This window comes from Rhagoletis pomonella, unplaced genomic scaffold, assembly GCF_013731165.1.
Source record: "Rhagoletis pomonella isolate Grant_MI unplaced genomic scaffold, Rhpom_1.0 Rhpom_scaffold_00004, whole genome shotgun sequence".
Taxonomy (NCBI): Eukaryota; Metazoa; Arthropoda; class Insecta; order Diptera; family Tephritidae; genus Rhagoletis; species Rhagoletis pomonella.
This window is the reverse complement of record NW_023458558.1, coordinates 27,890,700-27,910,331: the sequence shown is the minus strand read 5'-3', so window position 1 is coordinate 27,910,331 and position 19,632 is coordinate 27,890,700. Positions and strand designations below refer to the sequence as shown.

General features: G+C 35.6%; 3 protein-coding genes across 4 annotated transcripts in view; all 3 read right to left on the bottom strand.

Moving 5' to 3' along the window:
• Positions 1–1,477: 1,477 nt before the first annotated feature.
• LOC118738183 lies at positions 1,478–15,159 on the bottom strand. Its single transcript, XM_036469107.1, has 7 exons — positions 15,012–15,159; positions 6,202–7,137; positions 4,017–4,119; positions 3,755–3,936; positions 3,576–3,677; positions 3,198–3,365; positions 1,478–2,290 (listed from the first exon to the last, which is right to left on the bottom strand). Exons 1-7 carry the CDS (start codon positions 15,157–15,159, stop codon positions 2,106–2,108), a joined length of 1,824 nt encoding a protein of 607 aa, XP_036325000.1. The 3' UTR covers positions 1,478–2,105.
• Positions 15,160–16,563: 1,404 nt separating this feature from the next.
• Positions 16,564–18,210, bottom strand: LOC118737376. Of its 2 annotated transcripts, XM_036467830.1 has the most exons (3): positions 18,022–18,210; positions 17,323–17,941; positions 16,564–17,126 (listed from the first exon to the last, which is right to left on the bottom strand). In XM_036467830.1, exons 2-3 carry the CDS (start codon positions 17,539–17,541, stop codon positions 16,608–16,610), a joined length of 738 nt encoding a protein of 245 aa, XP_036323723.1. In that variant the 5' UTR covers positions 17,542–17,941; positions 18,022–18,210; the 3' UTR covers positions 16,564–16,607. The 2 variants fall into 2 exon arrangements, with proteins under 2 accessions (XP_036323723.1, XP_036323724.1); XM_036467831.1 differs by having other exon boundaries at positions 17,323–18,210.
• Positions 17,773–19,632, bottom strand: part of LOC118738182 — an 8,749-nt gene continuing 6,889 nt past the window's right edge. Inside the window, exon 9 of the mRNA XM_036469106.1 lies at positions 17,773–17,884. Coding sequence (XP_036324999.1) covers positions 17,773–17,884 — 112 coding nt within the window. The remainder of the gene's footprint in view (positions 17,885–19,632) is intronic.

Here is a 19,632-nt window from a genome sequence, read left to right as displayed (position 1 = left end):
ACTGCTGCTACCTATTCAATGTGCTTTGCTCCACACAGAGTATTCAACGTTAAATGCGTTGAAAAAACCTTTGAAAATCTAAATATTAGTAAATTTTCTTTAAGAAATTTGAACTACAGTCATTAACGTCCAGTTTTTCTACGCAAAATTATAACTTCAGAAACCATCTACATATGTGCTCCGCGATTCGAATCACAAACGTCCAGATTTAAAAATAAAAACTGAATCATAGGAATGCCATTTTTATGAGTTGTTAAGACACCAAAGTACCCAATACGGGACAAATAAGGGACATTAAAAGAAATACAGAACAGTTGCCGTCTCGTATAAAATAAATATATAACCAGGACAACTGGCGAAAAAGAGGACTGTCTCGTATAATACAGGACGGATGGTCACCGTATGTATGAGTTAAGCACTCCTTCAGTGTTCTAATAATTTACAAAATCTTCAAGTAATAAAAAAGATGACTTAAGTGATTATAGCTTTTTTTAATGTTATTCCAAAAATTCGCATTCGCATTCGCGAATGTGAAAAATATGACATTCGTAACATCCCTAGTACATATGCATTATATGGTCGTATTTAAGTATGTATGGGTGTCTCTATATTCGGTTCTTCCCAGCTGTTTGCTGCAACTTTCAAGATAACAGCTACAGAGCGGCAATTCGTTAAACAAAATCATTTTTAATGCCGTCAAAATCTTGAATAATTACTTTAAGATCCAAAGAGAGCCACGAAAGAGTAGACATGTTGTCATAGTAAGAAATATAAAGGAACGGAAATACCATGCACGATGCCAGTTGCAAATGCATGCATATGTTAGTGTAAATTTCTATGAGTAATCAATGCATGACACAGATGTGAACTTTTTATGTAATTTTTTCTTAAACTAATCTAAACTATGTTAAAAATGACAAAGATCGTAAATTTACGTACGGATTCACTTCAGTTCGCTTCACCGCTGAATCGGACATGAAATCACTTATGCATCGTAAAGTACTTACCTTGCGCCTTACTTTTTTAATGAATTTAACACACACAAGTCCTAGGTGTTCAGTCCTGACGGTTGGCATTACCAATCAGCTATGAATTCACATATGATTTGAAGCACTGAAATTGCAACCGATGTTCATGGCTTTTTATTGTGAAAAATTTATGATATTTTTTGTTTACATATACACATTTTATTTTTAATAACATTTGCAAATTGTGATAAAACTTGTATTACTTATATTGTAACGACTACTTACATATGTATTATGCTGGTCCGTTCTATGGACCAAGAGAAGAGGAACGCAGCCGCCTCTATTCGTAGATGGATCGGAACAACGCAACGAACCAGAGTTGCACAGACGGCAGTAAAAAAAACAAAAACAACAGAAGACCCTGCCTAAACAACCATCATCCATTTTACTAGGAGAAGAAATTTCTTCAGCTTCAGCGGCAGGTGTGCACCTGCATAACGGCAGCTATGCGCACTTGCCCCGCCGCTGCCCACATATTCGTAGACTGCTAAGAAATCCCTACTCAACCTTATGAGAGAGGGCAAGGTTAAGGTAATTCCGAACAGGCTGGGATAGGAAATCAAAATCAATGTTCCTATCTCCCAGAGACGATGTGGTTAAAAAAAACTGACTTCCTGGAGGAGCACAACACATCACAACTGTTGTAGATCCCGGGCCACAAAGGCGTAGAGGGCAACGAAGAGGTCAACAGACTAGCAAGGGAAGCAGCAGCTACCCAACCATAATCCTATCTCGCAGTCGGTCCTCCTACCATCATGGCCTGTGCTAAGACAGGCGAAAGAACTTTTGGAAAGTTCCAACTACAAAAGATCTATGGAACTGGTTACCCTCCAGAAGACAGCTTCAGATTTACAACTGGTCTACTATGTACTCTAATTGGCTACGGCCTTGCAACAGCAATGTAGGAAACGAATAATATGATGGACAACAAATAATCATTTAACAAAAAAAAAAATATATGCTAATTCTAAAATAAATATCTAATTAGTTCTTAACATTGAATGATAATTCTTAAGAGTAAAAATATTGTACAAGTACATACATATATGATATTTGGGGCTTATATTTAAATTAACGCTAACTTAAGCTGATACTTTCTATAATCCATCCCAAATAGGAACTGACGCGCGTGTAAACTCCAGGTATATTAGACATTCCACATTTAGTTGGTCCAAAAGCTACAATACCCAATAAAGAGTGACGCCCACTTGAATTTATTAGACCGGAAGAGCCCTCATCCATAAACGGGCCACCACTGTCACCTGTGTCAAAACAAACACAGATAAATCGTTTTTTCGTTTTTTAGAATAACAAAAATTGAATTTTACTTTAAATTTTTTACAACTAAGAAGGAAAGAATCTATTCAATTTTTCCTATGAAATAAATCCTTTTATTATTATAAACAAATTCTTTTATTCGTATTAAAAAAAAAAAAACAAGTTTTTTTCTAAACAAATTCTTTTTGTCGAAGAAAGCAAAAAAACAAAATTTGTTTATGGCAAAGTTTTTGCATTTAAATAAAAAATTCAGTTGCCTTCAAAACAAATTATATTATTTTCCATGATGAAATCAAAAGAAAAATTTTGTGTATTTATTTGTTTATATGTAGCAATATAAGCAAGTGTTTTGAAGTTAGTTTTAAGGATATTCAAAGAAACCCTACTTTTTTATTTCAGACCACAGTGCATCACCATGTTTGGTATTTTTTTTCATCTGATGCTGAAGAAGATCGCTCCCGATGCTAGTAACATAAGAATAGGAAGGACTCCTCTACAATCGAGAGACCAAGTGGAGGAGGACTTGGCTTCAATTGGCGTCAATTGTCACCGAAAAAACGGCAATCAAAAAGAAGAAGAAAACTTTGGGAGCCGTACATACATAAATTTTCACTGAAATTGAGAATAGGCCTCGAGCTGCGCGATTTGGAATTCGTGAAAATACGCTAATGGACAATGATTAGGGACAAGAATCACTTTACACTAGTACCAGTTTTTATTTGATTAATTTTGAATTGTGTCGTTATTGCACAGGACCATAGATATGTATATTGCCTTCATCTTGGCAAATCAGTATGCAAGCTTCAGTTTTATTTACTCTTGAAATATTTTAGTAACGCCCATCTTTCAAAATTTAATTTAGGTAATTTAATAATTCTCCAATTTACTCACCTCGGCAGACATCATTCATTGGCCCACCCTGCGCACATAACTGTGATGGTGTAATCACTATAGGATCATTGAAGTTCTCACTGAATGTCGCATAGGTGATAGCGCACTCAGTTGTATTCACTATTGGTAAGCTGAGGTAACGTACTCTTGGGCTACTTGTATCATTGCCTGAAATGTTCCTTAGATATTTATATTCAACAAAATCGATGTTTTTTACGTCAAAAAAAAGAAAATTAATTATACAAATTAAAGCTAAATTAAACCCGATATCTATGCCTATTAATGACAATCAAGGCAACTTGACGTTCTCGCTCTAAACATATCCTAAAATAAGTGCACAAAAAAAATTGAGTAAACCAAAGCAAAAGAAAAGCACACCTTCAATATCCGCTGTCCAACCGAGTGCAATTCCCGGGCTGCCTATAAGCTGATCTCGTACAGAAGCAGACAGATTTGGAGGTAAGCAAATTGGTGTGTAGTCTATGCTCATAAAAGATATTAAAACCGTTATAAAATGTGAAGAGAACCGAAACTGTTCAACGTAGCAGCATACATACCATTCGCTTCGCCGACGATTTTTACCAATGCAATATCATTGGCGTACTTAGGTTGATCATAGCTGGGATGCACGCGCACTTCGGCGATTTGAAAAGTGCGTGAAGCGATGAAGCAGTTGCTAAAATTAGTGCTGGCCGTGCAATTAGTGGAAAGTGCCACACCACCGATGCGCACGTGAGAGCTGTTAAGGAAATATTTCAATTAGAATGGAGCTACATAAATTTTTCATTCAACTATATATGGAGTGATACGTATACTCACAGTCGCAGATCGTTCACTAGGTTAACGACGCAGTGTGCCGCTGTCAGGATGTGCGATTGACTTACAACGGAACCAGAACAACGATAGCTAATAAAATTATTTGCTGAAAAGAAGATAAGCTGTTAACTTTTACAGTTTATATTCTCTATTCTAAAAGCCTGATTATGGCAACTTAACTTAACTTAACTTAACGGAACGTAGAACTTAGAGAATCAAAATGAAACAGATTTCGACGTGGCATTAAGTTACGTTAAGTTTCGGCTGTTCAATTATAACTACGGTGACCATCCGTTCTGTTTTTTGCAGGACCGTACTGTTTTTCAAAGGTCGGTCCTGCGTAGTTTTTCAAACCTGAAAAACCTGAAAATGTACTGATTTTTTCCAGGTGTCCTGTATTTGTCCCGCATTTTAATCGTTATTTTAAAATTATCGGACAATGGATGGATTTTTTCAAAAAAGAGTTTTTTGGTACTTTTCGTAGCTTTTCTTCAATATCTCATGAAAAAGTCTCCCAACCAACGTAAGCGACTTACAGCTCTTACCAAAATATATAACTTGTGGCGACTTCAATGAAAATTATTAGTGCTACAGGCGACCATTTGCATTTTGTCGTCAAAGTCGAAAAAAGTTAGATTTTCAATCAAATACGCAGTTTTATCCGATAATTTTTTTCATTTGTTTAAAAATTCGATAAAGCAGTTATATCATTACAGTAAATTTTGAGCCAAAGATTATAAAAATCGGATTAGAAATGTAGATGCTATGCAGCGCAATCTACACAAATTATATATTTTTGTAAAGGGCACATAAATACCTTTGTAACTCGTCGTTTACGTCTATTCATGACGTCGATTTTGATAAATAACTGCGAAAAATACCAAAAAACAAAAAAAGGGTATTGTTTTCGTTTTGAACGACTCAAAATTTGTCTATAAAATAATATTTTAAAGATTTTCATTTTTCGTGTAAGCTTCTGTTATTATAATATCTTTTACTATACTTTTATAAATATTCATGTAAAAAAAGATTAATATCGATGAAGAAAACGTGATTCATTTTTAAAGCTTAAAATGTATTCATAATTTTGAATCATAAATACTCTTTTGATATTTTTATACTACGTAAATATATGTAGGCATATTCTTTTGAAAAATTGTCCTTCACTTTGAATCCAATCCATATTTATGGTCACCGTAATTATAGCACCCATTTAACAGAATTTTTAAGAGAGAGAGCCACGTTACGTTAAGTTGCCATAATTAGACCATAACAGATTCTCAAAACTTAGCTCATCAGTGTTGTGATTTCTAGTGCACCGCAAAATGTGCCACAAAAGTTCGATTTCAAGTGGTAGAAAAATACACAAAAACTTAAAAATGTTTGTTGTAGTGGCATATTTGTTGCGGCGGCAAACTTTGAGGCTCAGTAGCAATCACAGCATCGATAACAGCTCATGTTAGAATACAGCTGTAAATGTAATCTCGAGCAATTATTATTTTTTTATTTGGTATTCACTTCACCTCACACAGTTTCAAAACAGTCGCATCCCTCTAGGAAAGGAAACATTACGATGTCATTAGTGGAAATCTTTTTCTCCTCACTGTCCATGGAATGTATGGGGGGGAAACTTTTTTCCAAAAAGTTCTCCAGTTAGCTTTACTTAAGAATTGTGAAAACATTGTTTCCATAGAAGAAGCAATAAGGAAGCGATTCAAAACTGGTGCTTTGTTTCCATAAGCAAAGAAGAGGAATGTTTCTACATTAAATTGAAAGTTTACGTATTTTTCTTGAGGACTTTGACCCACCAACTGTCTATCTACAAACATCCATACATAAGTATACTTTTATATTTCTTATGGAAAATTTATTATTTCTTTCTTCTGCAGGAATACTGAAATCCCAGAGAGGTAATACCATGGATGAGAATGAACCCCCAATGGGTGCTGAAGGCGAAAAAGAAACCTTTATCTCGAAAATAACAAATTCCATTTCCTCTTTAACGGATAGAGGTGGTCGATTTCAATTGAGCGAAAGCAAGTGGTCACTCTTCAAATGCACGCTCGTCTTCCTCTTTGGCGTAGTCTTGACCAAGAAGATGCAAAAGGTGGTCAATGAAATTATGTGAAGTTACCATGTATACAAGCTCTGAAATAAAATAAATTACGTAAATAAAATATCCGCTCACTTTTGTTAATATAAGCTATTCGTGATATCCATGGATATACGCGTTCACCACTTGCAGCGTCGACTGCCGGTATGCCACAACGCGCTGTGTTGACTTTGGACTGTTCCGTTGGTTTGACGGACGGCTTCTTTGTTGTTGAGCTCGTTGTTGTTGTAGTAGTTGTCGTGCTTGTGGTCGTTGTCGTTGTCGACGTCGGTCGCTGCATCGGAAACTTTAGTGGGCGATTTAAACGTCTATCGTCTGGATATACAATAGCGCCATCATTTAAAGGTCTAAAAATTATGCGAGGATATTCATCTTCATCAAAATGGTCATAATCGTGTATGCTAACATGTCCGTGTCCTTGATCGCGCTGGTGATGCGAAAACGATTTATGCCCGCCAATGGGATGCCATTGCACATCCGTTATAGGCTTGAACTGTTTTTGCCTATCCTTACCACAATCGCGCTGTGCATTATCTTCATAATTTTTATGGAATTCAACAGATTCTTCATTGAAAGAATGTGGAAAATTTCGTTGCGTCTTTGGATCCTTAAAATCAAATATATCCGTTTCTTCGTAAAAATTTTTTGGTCTGCCTTTGGTTGATCTGCTATCCATTGAGCTGGCTGTCATCAACTTTTCTGTGAATGTATCAAAGCGTGTGGGCAATTGGGCACTGTCCCACACCCATGCGTCGGGATCTGTTCTCCCGAATGTATCGATTTCTGTTGCATGCACGCGCGTCGTTGCTTTGTGGTTAGCATAAGTGGCGGGGCAGCAGACAAGCGGCTCAAGACCGGCATAACCACAACCGGCACTCTGCACAATTTTGTAGATTATGTCTGCTTCCTGCGGCCTGTGATTCAAGAGCAAGTATGCGATTGGTTCGCACTCTTTCACGGGTATACAATTACATTTGGGCAAGTCAACGGGTAGGGCAATGGCATTGCTAACTGAAAGTGGTAAAACAAAAATAGAATATGGAAAGCTGTAAAACTTGATTAAATAAGTATTACTAGGTATATGCGTTTGTCATTTCACGAAATCATTTCATGAAACGTAGCTAAAAATGCCTGCATAATCACAATTTCATGCATTTGGTTCATGTATTTAAAATACTTTATTTGGGGAATTTATCAGACTCATTATCAGGGAGCGGATTTTATGAAACTATTTTTTTTTTTGCTAAAGGGATAGAGTACATTCAATTAAGGATGTCCACGAATTAGCTTTCCCTGATTCCATATTTGTATACACATTTCATTTTGCTTTTTTTTTAAGATATTTGCCTTTTTTCCTTTAAAAAAGTGATTGCAGCGAAGAAAAAGCCCTTATTCTTGATAATATAAACACTTCAAACGTTCCATATTTAAAACAGGCGCCTCATGTACATATCAACTCACGTTAAGCGCACGTTTAGTACATTAAAAGCTTTGTTAAAGCCTGTTTTGTTACAAAAAAAATAAAAAATTAAGTTAATAATGAAGAAAATCGATGGATAAATAAAGAAGTAATAAGTGGTCATATGAAAATGCGCAAATATTTATGTAGCAGAAAAAAATGTTACTCGTACGCCATTACACCTGAAATTATCTCGAAAACTTATCCATAGAATAAAAAATTAACTCGATTTTTGGAATCAGCGAACTATTCTATATAGGAATTGGATATGTAGTGTCGTTCGTTGAACATTTTTCTTGCAAACCAGTGTTTTTCAGTTTTTGTCTTTTTTTAGTGCGTTATTTTGCATTTTTAGCCGACTTCTAAAAAAGGAGGAGGTTATCAGTTCGTCGGAATATTTTTTTATTTATTTTTTATTTTTTTATGTATGTTACCGCGTAACTTTGGACCACGTCAACCGATCTCGATAATTCTTTTGCATCGGAAAGGTAGTGTCTCAGAGGTGGTTAATATCCGATCAGTGGATCATGATATATACATATATATATATATATTTTTTTTTTTAAGAGAGTTGAAGTCGGTTTTTTTTGTTAAAAATTACTTGTTTATATTTCTAGTGCCTTTCCCTGCCTATTTATAGGTTTTTAGGCCCTAAAAATCCATTTCCTGCTCATTACATCAGTCATAAATGACACGACAACACGGCTTTGACTTCTGTCGTGCTGAAATAAGTAGACGACGAAAATCAGCGAAAACTATCCAGTGCTGCCAAGTGGCGTCAAAACTTTAGGCCATTCCAAGCAATTTCCGATACGACTCGACTCTCGGTAAACGACATACACTCGACACGACATTCGCTATGAGGTTTTATAATAAACTAGCACACCCGACAGACGTTGTCCTGCCTAAAATTACATACTGGACCATACAACGAAAAAATATGGTTGGGCTAAACAACTAAAGTTGTAATAGGGGGCACAATAAATAGACAAATAAATCCTCCAATAATTAGCTCCCAGGGAGTTCATTTTCCCCGAAAATTTGGGAGAAGGAAATTCGAACTTCGAAAGAGCTGTTTGACACTTTTTTGACAGCTCAACTTCGCCATGTAAAATAAAAAGTCCTCAGGGAATTTTTGTTCATGATAGAAGGAAAAGGAATATATATATATGTATGTATAAGATAATAATAGATTGGATGTTAATGTTGGGCCGAGCTTCTCCTCCGTTTTGTGGTATGCGCCTTGATGTTGTCACACAAAGAGGAAGGACCTACCGTTATACGTCCACGCTGAATGGCGATTGTATTTTTATGAGAAGCTTGACCGAAAAAAAGTTTTGGTAAGAATAATTTACAAAAATAAATCCTTATGAGTTATTAAATAATAATTTAAAACTTTCTGATTTTAAATTACAAGATTTGACCAGCGTGAAACAAAATTAGCAGGTCCAGCTTGGAAGTAAGGCAGGAACATCTGTATGTAAGTATTATATATTTTTGACAACGTATTTATATACCAAATGATTTGTTGTGATTTAATAAAGACAAGTTTGAATATCATATTTTTAAAATGAAGAAAAACCCTTTTAGGATTTTTTTTCCAAATGCGCATATTCAATTATCAAACGATCATTTTTAAAAATGATCTGAAAATGTGCGTATCAAAAACTAATGCATGGATTTTAGAAATTTAATTGAAAATTTTCGTTCTCAAAATTTAAATAAATATTGTAGGTGCAAAACCTGGGCCAAAACGTTTTTAAAAGTAAAACGTTCCATACAAATTTGAAAACGAAAATTTCTCAGTGTAGTTTGAATAAATTCTTTCTATGTAGAATTAGTGCGTGCGTAGCTGCTTCCTGTTCAAAAAAAAAAAATAACATTCAGCCCTGTTCTGTATTTGGACTCAATTTGAAAAGTAAAACCATAAAAATTCCGACTCGTTTCCGTGGTGGTGTTCTCTATTCCGAGTGAGATCTAACAAATACGAAATCGTTTTCAAATCGTTTTTGATTAGACTCAGTTACATATGTATTTATGTGTCATAAAAATATATTTTAATCTGAATAAAATTTAAAAATGCTTGTGGTAAAGATTTTTCGATGTCCCGAGTGATGCTAAACGGCTTCCGTTGAATGAACTGGCGAATTACTAATCACTACTCCCATGCAGTTCCTTCGAAGAAATTCACTTTAACCCTAGTAAAAGAATTGTATGTGCAACATGTTTTTCTTTGATTTCTCTTTGTTAAATAAGGTATAATTTTAACTATCGTTATAAAAATCAATAGTACATTCAATGGTAAATAATTATATGTCCATAAGGAGTAAGTCGACTGCCGATTGCTGCAAGTGTCATAAATTCTCCCGAGCCCGCAAAGATAATGGGAAAAAATTTTCAAGGCATGAAATCTTGTTAAAAGTAGATATTACAAATCTTCTGGGGAATTGAAGCCCTGATTTTAAACTAGACACTCAAAAAGTGGAGTTGTCTTTCCTTGAATAACGATTTTGTTTTTTGCACTGTGGGAATAAGTAACAGCGATTTCCCGCAGAAAAGTCCAAATATCTTTTATCGAATTTCCCACAAAATTAATCAGAACGATGTACGAGGAATGTGTATACTTCTGTGTATTCATTTTTTTTTTCAAAGTAAAAAGATTTTATATATTTTCCAAAGCTATACTTATGTACATAAGGGCTCCCTTTCGCCAAAGGTAGGTTTTCCGTGGAAAGATAAGAACACTAGTTCATCACTCAAAATATCGTTTTCCAATTCTTTGAGTTTTATATACATAGGTAGTGGTCCTAGGTAGAGTATGGAAATCATAGTCTATAGAGTTCTTGAAAGTAATTTCTTTTTATATTCTGATGTCTGCTTACTTTATCAATTAGTTAGCTTCTCGTCATGCCACAAAAATTCTTTACCATCATCTTTCCGGTCTCTTCTTTAGATAGTTCAATGCCACCGGATATTATGGGCTGTGACATAATATGGAAAAATAACAATACGTTCACGCACGCTTTTAATGGATTTTTCCATATTCACCAGGTGCAGTCTTTTTTGAAACTCGTGCAACAGTCAGTCGTCTGCTGCAACCAAATTCAACAAATTTTGGTCGCTCTTTCTTGATTTCTTCGTTCAAATCCGAACTCATCATTTCGCCACATTGTCCGTAATGGACAATCCCACCAAAGACTCAATATAAATTGTTTTCTGTCGATCAATGCTTTGGGGTCGTTTGCAGATGGTATTGCTTATTCGCGTATTCAATATATTTTTCAAAGTCCCTAATGACTCGCTTCAAAAATGGTTCGATTTCATTGCGATTCTACAGCGTTTCACCGATGGTCAGTCAAATTTTCATTGCGTTAATTTCTAGTTGCAGCCAAACATTGCACTTCTTTCAGTAGCCTTTTTATGTGATTATGAACTGTCATGTGAATGATGTTTGATGTCTCCGCTATCTCCTGACAGCTTACATACCGGTCCCGCTCAACCATTTACATTATTTAATCGACTTTTACAGTGACTGGCCGACCAGAGCGAGAGGCATTTTTGACACAAAATAAATTCCGCAGCGGAATTGAGCAAACCGCCGTTCACTAACAGCACTCCCATTTTACACTACACGAATTTTTCGTCATGTTTTTGCGGCGTGTACAATCATCAAATAAATTTGTATTTCCCCAGATATTTCACTCATTTTCAAATGTTACCTTTCAAAGGCACGTCGTTTTGATGCAATTAGATTAGTGTGGCCAGATGTATGTGTGAACATGACATCTGGACAAAAATCCGCGAACACTTTTCATATAACCCTATACTTTCAGTTACATTTTTTTAGAGTATCTGAACTAGCATGTGGCTAATATGAAATTTTATGCCACTTTTCTCACATATGTATTTACATAAATATTGATTGCTGATTAGCGATAATTAATTCAATAGTACATACATTAAAGTGCACGCCTATTTACATTTTGCACATGTTCTTCAGAAATATGTACATATATCAAAACAGAGTTCGTACATATATTATGCACTAAAAATGTTCACAGATTATTCATCAATTTACCTTCCAGCAAATGCCAAATGCTGAAGCAAAAGAAGAAGAAACCGATTTAAAGAAAAGCCTCCCTTCTCCATACGCCTAATATGAGCTCAATTTCAAATAAATAATAATAATTATGAAGAACATGTGCGGTAACATACAAAACTCATTTGCTATGTGACTATCAAGTTCGTGCCCAAAGTCTTTTGTTTTCTTGCGCTGATATACGCTGTACCGGCACATTTCATTCGCATTGCGTCACAACCAAGGGCAACGAGCCTGTGTGCAGGTTTATTTGCCATGCAGACATGTAAGATATGCAAAAACATACTTACATACATACATACATATGTATGTATGTATAAATGCTCTGGCATCTGCATATGGAACTCGTTAAGCACATGTTCGCCAAACTACTTCGTGATTACATGGCTATGCATTTAAGTAGATACATACATATGCACATATATTCATACATACATACATATTTCTACTTCGATTACTATGAAATCGGAATTAGTGCAGCTTCAAAAGCAACCACTGAATGGGTTTGTGGGTTTTTTTGTTGGTTGGTTTCTTAAAACAACACAAACGACATGTGTCACTCGCCCTTGTCGCTTAAGAGATGTGTATTTAAACTTTAAGTATTCTATGATAAATCCCAATGCGGAAATATTTGAAAAAGTCGCTTAAGAAATTTTTTGAAAAGAGTTGTGTTCTTTTATTATTTTCAGAATAGAATGCAACATATTTAGTTGCCTTTAAAAATATTTGCATGTACATATATTAGCATAAGCGAAGAAATTTTTTGGATTACAGAAAATATAATTTTTTTTTTTTGTAAATTATTTCAATTCAATTATAAACTTAATTAGATAAGAAACTGTTGCAGTTCCAATTATATCAATTAATTGGGTTGCATTTTTGATTTGTTGAAGTTAATAATTGTTATCACCTGGTTCGTTAAATTTGCAGTAGGAAGTACAAGCACATATGTAGCTAAATTGACTTCAGTAGGATTTCATATTCATAGGCAGGTATGTATTTATGCCCACACCGATTTAATAAGGAACAACATTCCGAGATTGAATTTGGCAACATCATATCTTCATTTAAATAAATATGGTAGTTAACTACTTACGTTTATAAAATGTGCACAAAAGCAGCAAACAATTCCACCGATGCATTTTATGCTTTTATTATTATTTTTCTATTCTATTTTGCCCGCTTCTATTTATATATTCACTATTTGCCTTTTAGCTTTTTGTTTTGTTACAACCTTTTTGTTTTTTTTTTTTACTCTACTTTTTTCTTCTTCAACGCACTTCAAATGAGATGCAGTTTATTTCATTTTTTATTAACTAAGTTTTATTTTATTTTTATTTGCTGCTCTGCTCTTGTATAATAAAAATGTTTATTTTTGTGGTTTTATATATTTACAAACTCATTTCGTATGAACTGCCCAGCATCCCACAATCTTCTGTCAACCAACACGATTCACTTTCAACTCGATATTAAAACGGTTAAAAAAAACTAAGTTTATTTGAGAGCTTATCGGCAGGAAGCAAACAAAAGAAGAGCAAGAGCAGTGAAATACAAACAAAAAAAAACGATAAAATACGATACGAAACAATAACACGTATCCAATGAATAAATTGTGTTACTCGCTTGCATGTATTGAACTAAAGAATAGCCCCGTTTCGTTTAACCTTAACAGCTGACTGGCGAAACCGGAGCAGTAAATCTCTATGCATCACAAGCATAGAAAAGATGGTGCCGCGGCACACAGTGTGTTCGAAATGAAAGTCGGATAGTAAAAATCAATTTGGCACATTCGTTCAATAAGTATGTACGAGTACACACTAGTACATTCGTACATCTGTTTTATATATCGAAGTACAGTGTACGGCGATAATTCAAACTCCGTTAATTCGTCAATCTCAATAATTCGTAACAATCCATTGGTCTCTTGAAAAAATCGCGTTAATTCACAAAACGCCCATAGATTTTATTTTGCTCCTCTTATTAAGTGGTTTTTTTCTTTTGTTCGACAATTCAAGTTTGTTCCAGCTTTTATAAATCGTAGTTGGTTGTTGACAACCTCTTGTAATTCCTAATGCAAAGCAAAATTCTGCGCAGTTGAACTTTGAAAAATAAAACATATTTAGTAGGCGTTTATATATAGTATAGCGTTTATGTCTAGCATTAACTATATTTCCCGATGGAAATCTGGAGCCAGAAGGCCTAAATTAAGTTAGTTCAACTATCAAAAACGTCTGACTATCAGATCCGCTCACATCGATAATTCCCGCGAAGATTGGTCTCTGCAAATAGACTGATGGTATAGCACTCCGCCTAGAAAGGTTCACAGATCCAACGAAAGTTTCAGTCTGTCATATGCTCCTGCTACAATACCCGCAGGAGTCTAAGAGCCGTTGCTGCTGTTGCTATTGTTGTTGTTGTTGTTGTAACAGTTCACAAATTCTCCAAAAAGTTTTTGGGGAGTGTTCCTGGAGTGAAAGTGCTTGACCAGATATAAATCTGGGTCGTTCCGATTATGTGGACCCCACTGTCGTGGAAACGGTCTTAGAGCCATCTGGGTGCCTAGCTTGTCCCTGTGCCTAGATGATAAGTCCTTATCTTTGCCCTCTTTCGCGAAATTTAGTAGAGTTCGCTTTGAAGCCCTCTCAACTGTAAAAACCTCCTGCGCTGCCGTCGGGCATGTGCGCATTGCTCCTGTACTGCTAGCAAACGCAAGACTTTGAATCTTGGTGAGGGTATTCCTCACCGTTACTAGAGTAACCCTGGAAGCCATCTCATGCGTTATCACAAAGGACCCTGAGTCTAATTGAGTCCACTTAGGACTGCCATCTATCCTGGAAACCGAAGCCACTGCCCCCTAGGCTACTATTTTTTGGTGGTACTATCATAGTGTGCATGCATATCAGAACCAGGATATGCCCGCTTGACGTTATCACACCACCTGCGCCCTCGTAGCCTTGGAGGTGGCCGCCTCAAAATGAATTCTCCACAGGACTTTGGAATCCAGGATAAGTCCCAAATACTTCGCTTCTGTTCGTCGTGAGAGCTTCTTTTTTTGGTGAAGGGGACGATAGCTGTCTTTAAAGCTACATCCGTGCCCCATCTTTGTGCTAGGTTAAGTCCTCTTTGGACGAATTCGCAGAGGGTACTTGCGGAGCATCCATGCGGGCACCCTTAACTCCCTGGCTGACAACATTTACTGTTGTTGTTATTGTACTCGTGACAGACGATGATGAACTATGTAGCGCCAGTATGGACGACAGAAGCCATCCCAACAACGTAACACGTGAAAAGCCATAGTGCAAGCGAGATATGTGGGGTTACACATACTTAACAGATATGTCTTGGCTGAACTCATATGAGTATACATCTGTCCATTGACGTCGTTCGCTTTGTGTTGTCGCTTTCTCCCCGTCTGGCTCGCCGAGTCGGAAGATGAGGAGACTTTCTGTGGTTCTTGTTGTTTTTGTGACAGCATATGTATAAATTCGCCAAAAGGGTTTGAGGAATGATGCTGGAGTGACAGTTCTTGGCCAAATATAAATCTGGGGCGTTCCGGTTACGTAGACCCGACAGTCGTTTAGGTCGAGCACTATGCTGCTACGATAACAATATGTAATCCCAAATTTTGTTCTGAAAAACTGTGTTTAAAGGGCAGATAATTTTTTAAACCTACTTGAGAAAACAGCCTTCGTATTTTTTAACCGACTTCCAAAAAAGGAGGAGGTTATCAGTTCGTCGGAATATTTTTTTTTTTTATGTATGTATGTTACCGCAAACTTTAGACCACGTCAACCGATTTTGATAATTTTTGCATCGGAAAGGTAGTGTCTCAGAGGTGGTCCCATACTAATCTGGCTAGGATCTGATCAGTGGATCATGAGATATATATATATATATATATATATTTTTTTTTAATATGAGAGTTGAAGTCGGCTTTTTTTGCTAAAAATTATTTGTTATTTTCCTTACACAATAACCTACAAAGTTTAACGATTTGAACATATCAAATACACTGTGCGTTGAAAGTTCGCAACAGCAGTTTCAGTTGCACACTTAGTTACCCATTTATTTTTGCACATACATATGTACATACATACGCTGCTATTGAAAATCTAATTGAACTGCGAATGTGAAATGAGTACGTATGTATGTAGATAAGCCACTTGCGCCCCACAGTGACGTGCAAACTTTGTATGAGTAATGAAAAGGTCATTCCAAATTTATATTGCATTACGGGTATGTGGGGCAACAATTTTTGAATATAAAAACGTTGGGTGAGCCAAAAGCAATAAAAGAAGAGCACTGTTTACAAGAGATTCTGCATACAATTAATTTTCATTTTATTAAGTTTACTTATAAAATAAAAATACACATTTAAACCAAAGTTTTTTTAGATCTATGGAAATGTTAACTTTCCAATAAATGCAAGTGGAATTATGTTGTTCACAAAAACTATATAAAAAATATTTCGAAACACTTGTATTAAATACAAATTTGTGACGTTTACTTTATACTAATAAAATATATTTAAAGCATCGAGTGTGCGGCAGAAACTTAGATTTTTCGACTAATTTGTATGCAATGGTAAATAAACATGAATCTGTGTTTTTATGTATGTATATGCATATAGATTTCTATGTATATATTTATTTCTTTATAAAAAAATGTATCTTTTCTGGTATGCTTCGCCTTTTCAGTAACGGTAATTGATGCACTATTGAGGAATAATCCAAGTCATTAGCCCATTTATAGATGCTATGCGTATAATGTAGTTAATTAATTCTGGTTTACATTTGTTCGTGTTGGTTACTTGGCTACTTGCCACAATTATTAAGTAGAAAGACAAATGCAGCTTATAATATGTAGGTATGTATGTATGTTTTACATATATTTTTTTAACTTATCCACGTTAGATTGGAATCTTTATGCGACAGTGGCAGTCGTGTTTGGGCTACAATCAGCCAATACACTATTTTCTTCGAATATGCTTTGTGCTTGCATTAGATCTTGATCAGCAGGTTCCAAGCGCAGTTGTGTATCAATAAAAGAATTCACTGTGACAGCGGTAGAGCCTACTTCAGAAGTACTAATGTTTGTATTTGCTGGCGTAATATTGTCATCAACCGGTGTTTCATTGTTCAATGCTGCTACAATTTGGCTATCCAAGTTGGTAGCTTCCTCTGTTGTCTCTGAAAGTTCGTCAGTGACACCAAAAGACGTTGAATTTCCCCCGTCGGCCACCTCAGGTTCAGTAGGTGCTTCTATATCTTCTCCGACACCGTTAAAACCATTCATTGCAATGTTCAATTGTTCGCCGCCATGTGACTTGATTTCGTTTACGATCTTCTCCCCTACTTTCGAATCCATTTCTGTAATTTTCTCTTGTAGTTTCAACTTTAGTTCTAAAGGCCATTTTTTATTCCATTCTCGGAAAAGTTTTATCTGCATAAGAAAATATGAGTTATTTTAAGAAAGAGCAGGAATTTACTTATACATACATATTAACAAATTAAAATAATACTTTTTAAAGTGGTAAAATTTAAAAGCTAATTTTCGGCTTTCAAAAAGAATTTGCATTTTTGGCCCGGTTAAAACAAATCGAGCAAGTGGTATTTGGCACAATAAACACATTACTTACCCTGCATTGAAATAAGCTCATTGGCTTATCTTGGATACCCGCATGTGCCACTGAGTTCACCATCCCGTTCATATAGACTTGACCAGCACCAGCTTCTCCTTGCAGCAGATACTCCACCAACACCGGCACAAAATCATCACGCTGCAATTCACTCCACTCGTTAAACCACTGTATGATGTAACGGAACTCGCCATCAATTGATAAATTGTTCATACCCATTTTTTTGTCTAACAACCAAAATTTGTAGTAAAGTTACGGTAGCACAAATATTAATCTCTGCTCCTACTGACTTGCTACCAATTGATTCAATTAGCAAGATTCTTCTGATGTATTTACTTTTATGTAAGTTTGCTGCTGGCTCCGTTAGTGCATTGCAATCAACTGAGTTTTTATTATTTCACTTTTCATTAAAAACAGCTTTAAGCTATGCGTTTTTTTATGCCAAGCCGCTCACTTCACTGCACAAATGCAAATGCTAGAGTCTAGCAAGGTGTTTTCTTCGACGCCTCTCATTTCAACCCAGCTCACCTTTTCCGCACTTCTCTGCTGTGTGAACTCTGCGCTGCAATTTTCTTCCACGATCAAAGCCAAAGATGAAAAACTAGAATCTCTGAATTACCTACAAATAAGAGTACGTACATATGTACATGTTTGGTCGTTATGCAGCTGCAGTCCAGTGTTGGACAAATACACACGTACGAATATAAGCTGAAATGGTTACTGGACACTGGCAATTGGCTGATGTCTGACTTTAACAAATATTTTCTCGTTTGTTTGGTTTTTATTCTGCATTACTTGTTGTTGCATTAACAATTTATATGAGGCTCCAAATGCATTTTACCTTTGTTGCTTTGTGCATGCACACTGCACTACCAGCCGCTTTCGCGCTGCTGTATCGACTTATTTTTGTGATTTTTCTATTTTACTGACATCCTAATCGGGTTAGAATCAATATGCACCCATGAACCAAAAATACTAGATAACATAAAAACGCGACGTTGTATCAAAGAATGTGAATTTACCTTCTTTGCCTTAACATTGTTTCCAAAATGTATCAAAATAAAACAATTTTGATAACTTCAACTGTAAGCTCAGCATTGTTTCAAACATGTCCACACATGGACAATGACCGTTTCATTGCATGTTTGACACTTGTGTTTGTAACAATGTTCCTCGTGTATTCGCCGCTTTAATTCAGCATGACATGTTTTAAGCAGTTTAATGAATAATTTTACCTAAATAGTGGGGACATATTCTTCTAGGAGTCAGGGATGGAAAATTATATTTTGAAATTGTACCAAAGAAGGTCATCCACCAAAGAACGTAAAGTGTAAACGTTTTTTGTCTCTACGAAATGTCTCATGTATAAGGTCGGTGTTATGCAGACAAACTTTTGTTTGCCAAATTAAATGGCGGCTGCTTAGTTTGCTCGGAGGTGGTTATGTCGAGTTTGGCACAGGGTTGCACGTTCATTGTGGTTTTCATGGCTATAGCCAACACGAAATGAGAATTTCAGATGTACATAACGCGCAAAATTTAAAATTTTTGTATATGACAACACCGAATTTGCTGCAGTTTGACCAAACAAAATTAGTTTGCTGTGAGAGTCGCCAAACTCGCTCTCTCCGAGTTTGCTGCAACAACAATTGCACGCAGTTTGCCAAGCAAAATTTCTGCATAACACCCATGGTGTAATAATAACAAGGTGTTGTCAGTAACTTAACCTCACTTTTTCGGCAGGTCTATTCCGGTCACGCATTTTAAAGTACTAGAAAAGGTACTAATTATTTACTACCTTTAATCCGTTGGTGCATACTATTTCAAATTAAATGTAGAAAATGTATATTTACAGGCTTATATATTTGTATCGGCAGCTCCACACAGCTTGGACATATACTGTAACTTTAAAAAAGTAAAAGCCGCAAAATAAGGCAATTTCCTATAAGACTGTAAATTATTTTCTAAATAGATTAAAACACACAAATATCGATAATATAAGCGAATTCCTAATTTAACCATGCAGCCACTCTATTCTAGTGTATCAGTAGTTCATTTGGCTCAATATTATGACAATGCAGCAAAGGTTATTTAATATAAAAAAGCGCCTTTCCATACGATTTGTGTGTACGTTTTTTTCCATTGATAACCACGATATCTTTTATTTTTCTAATTTTTGAGGACAAAAGTTACACAAATCCAGCAATTTTAAATATTAATATTGTTCATGATTGTGTTGCTTATTGGCCGTTTAGTATAATTTAATAATTTATTTTTGAGCTATAGGCCGTATGTTAAATAAAACATTAAATG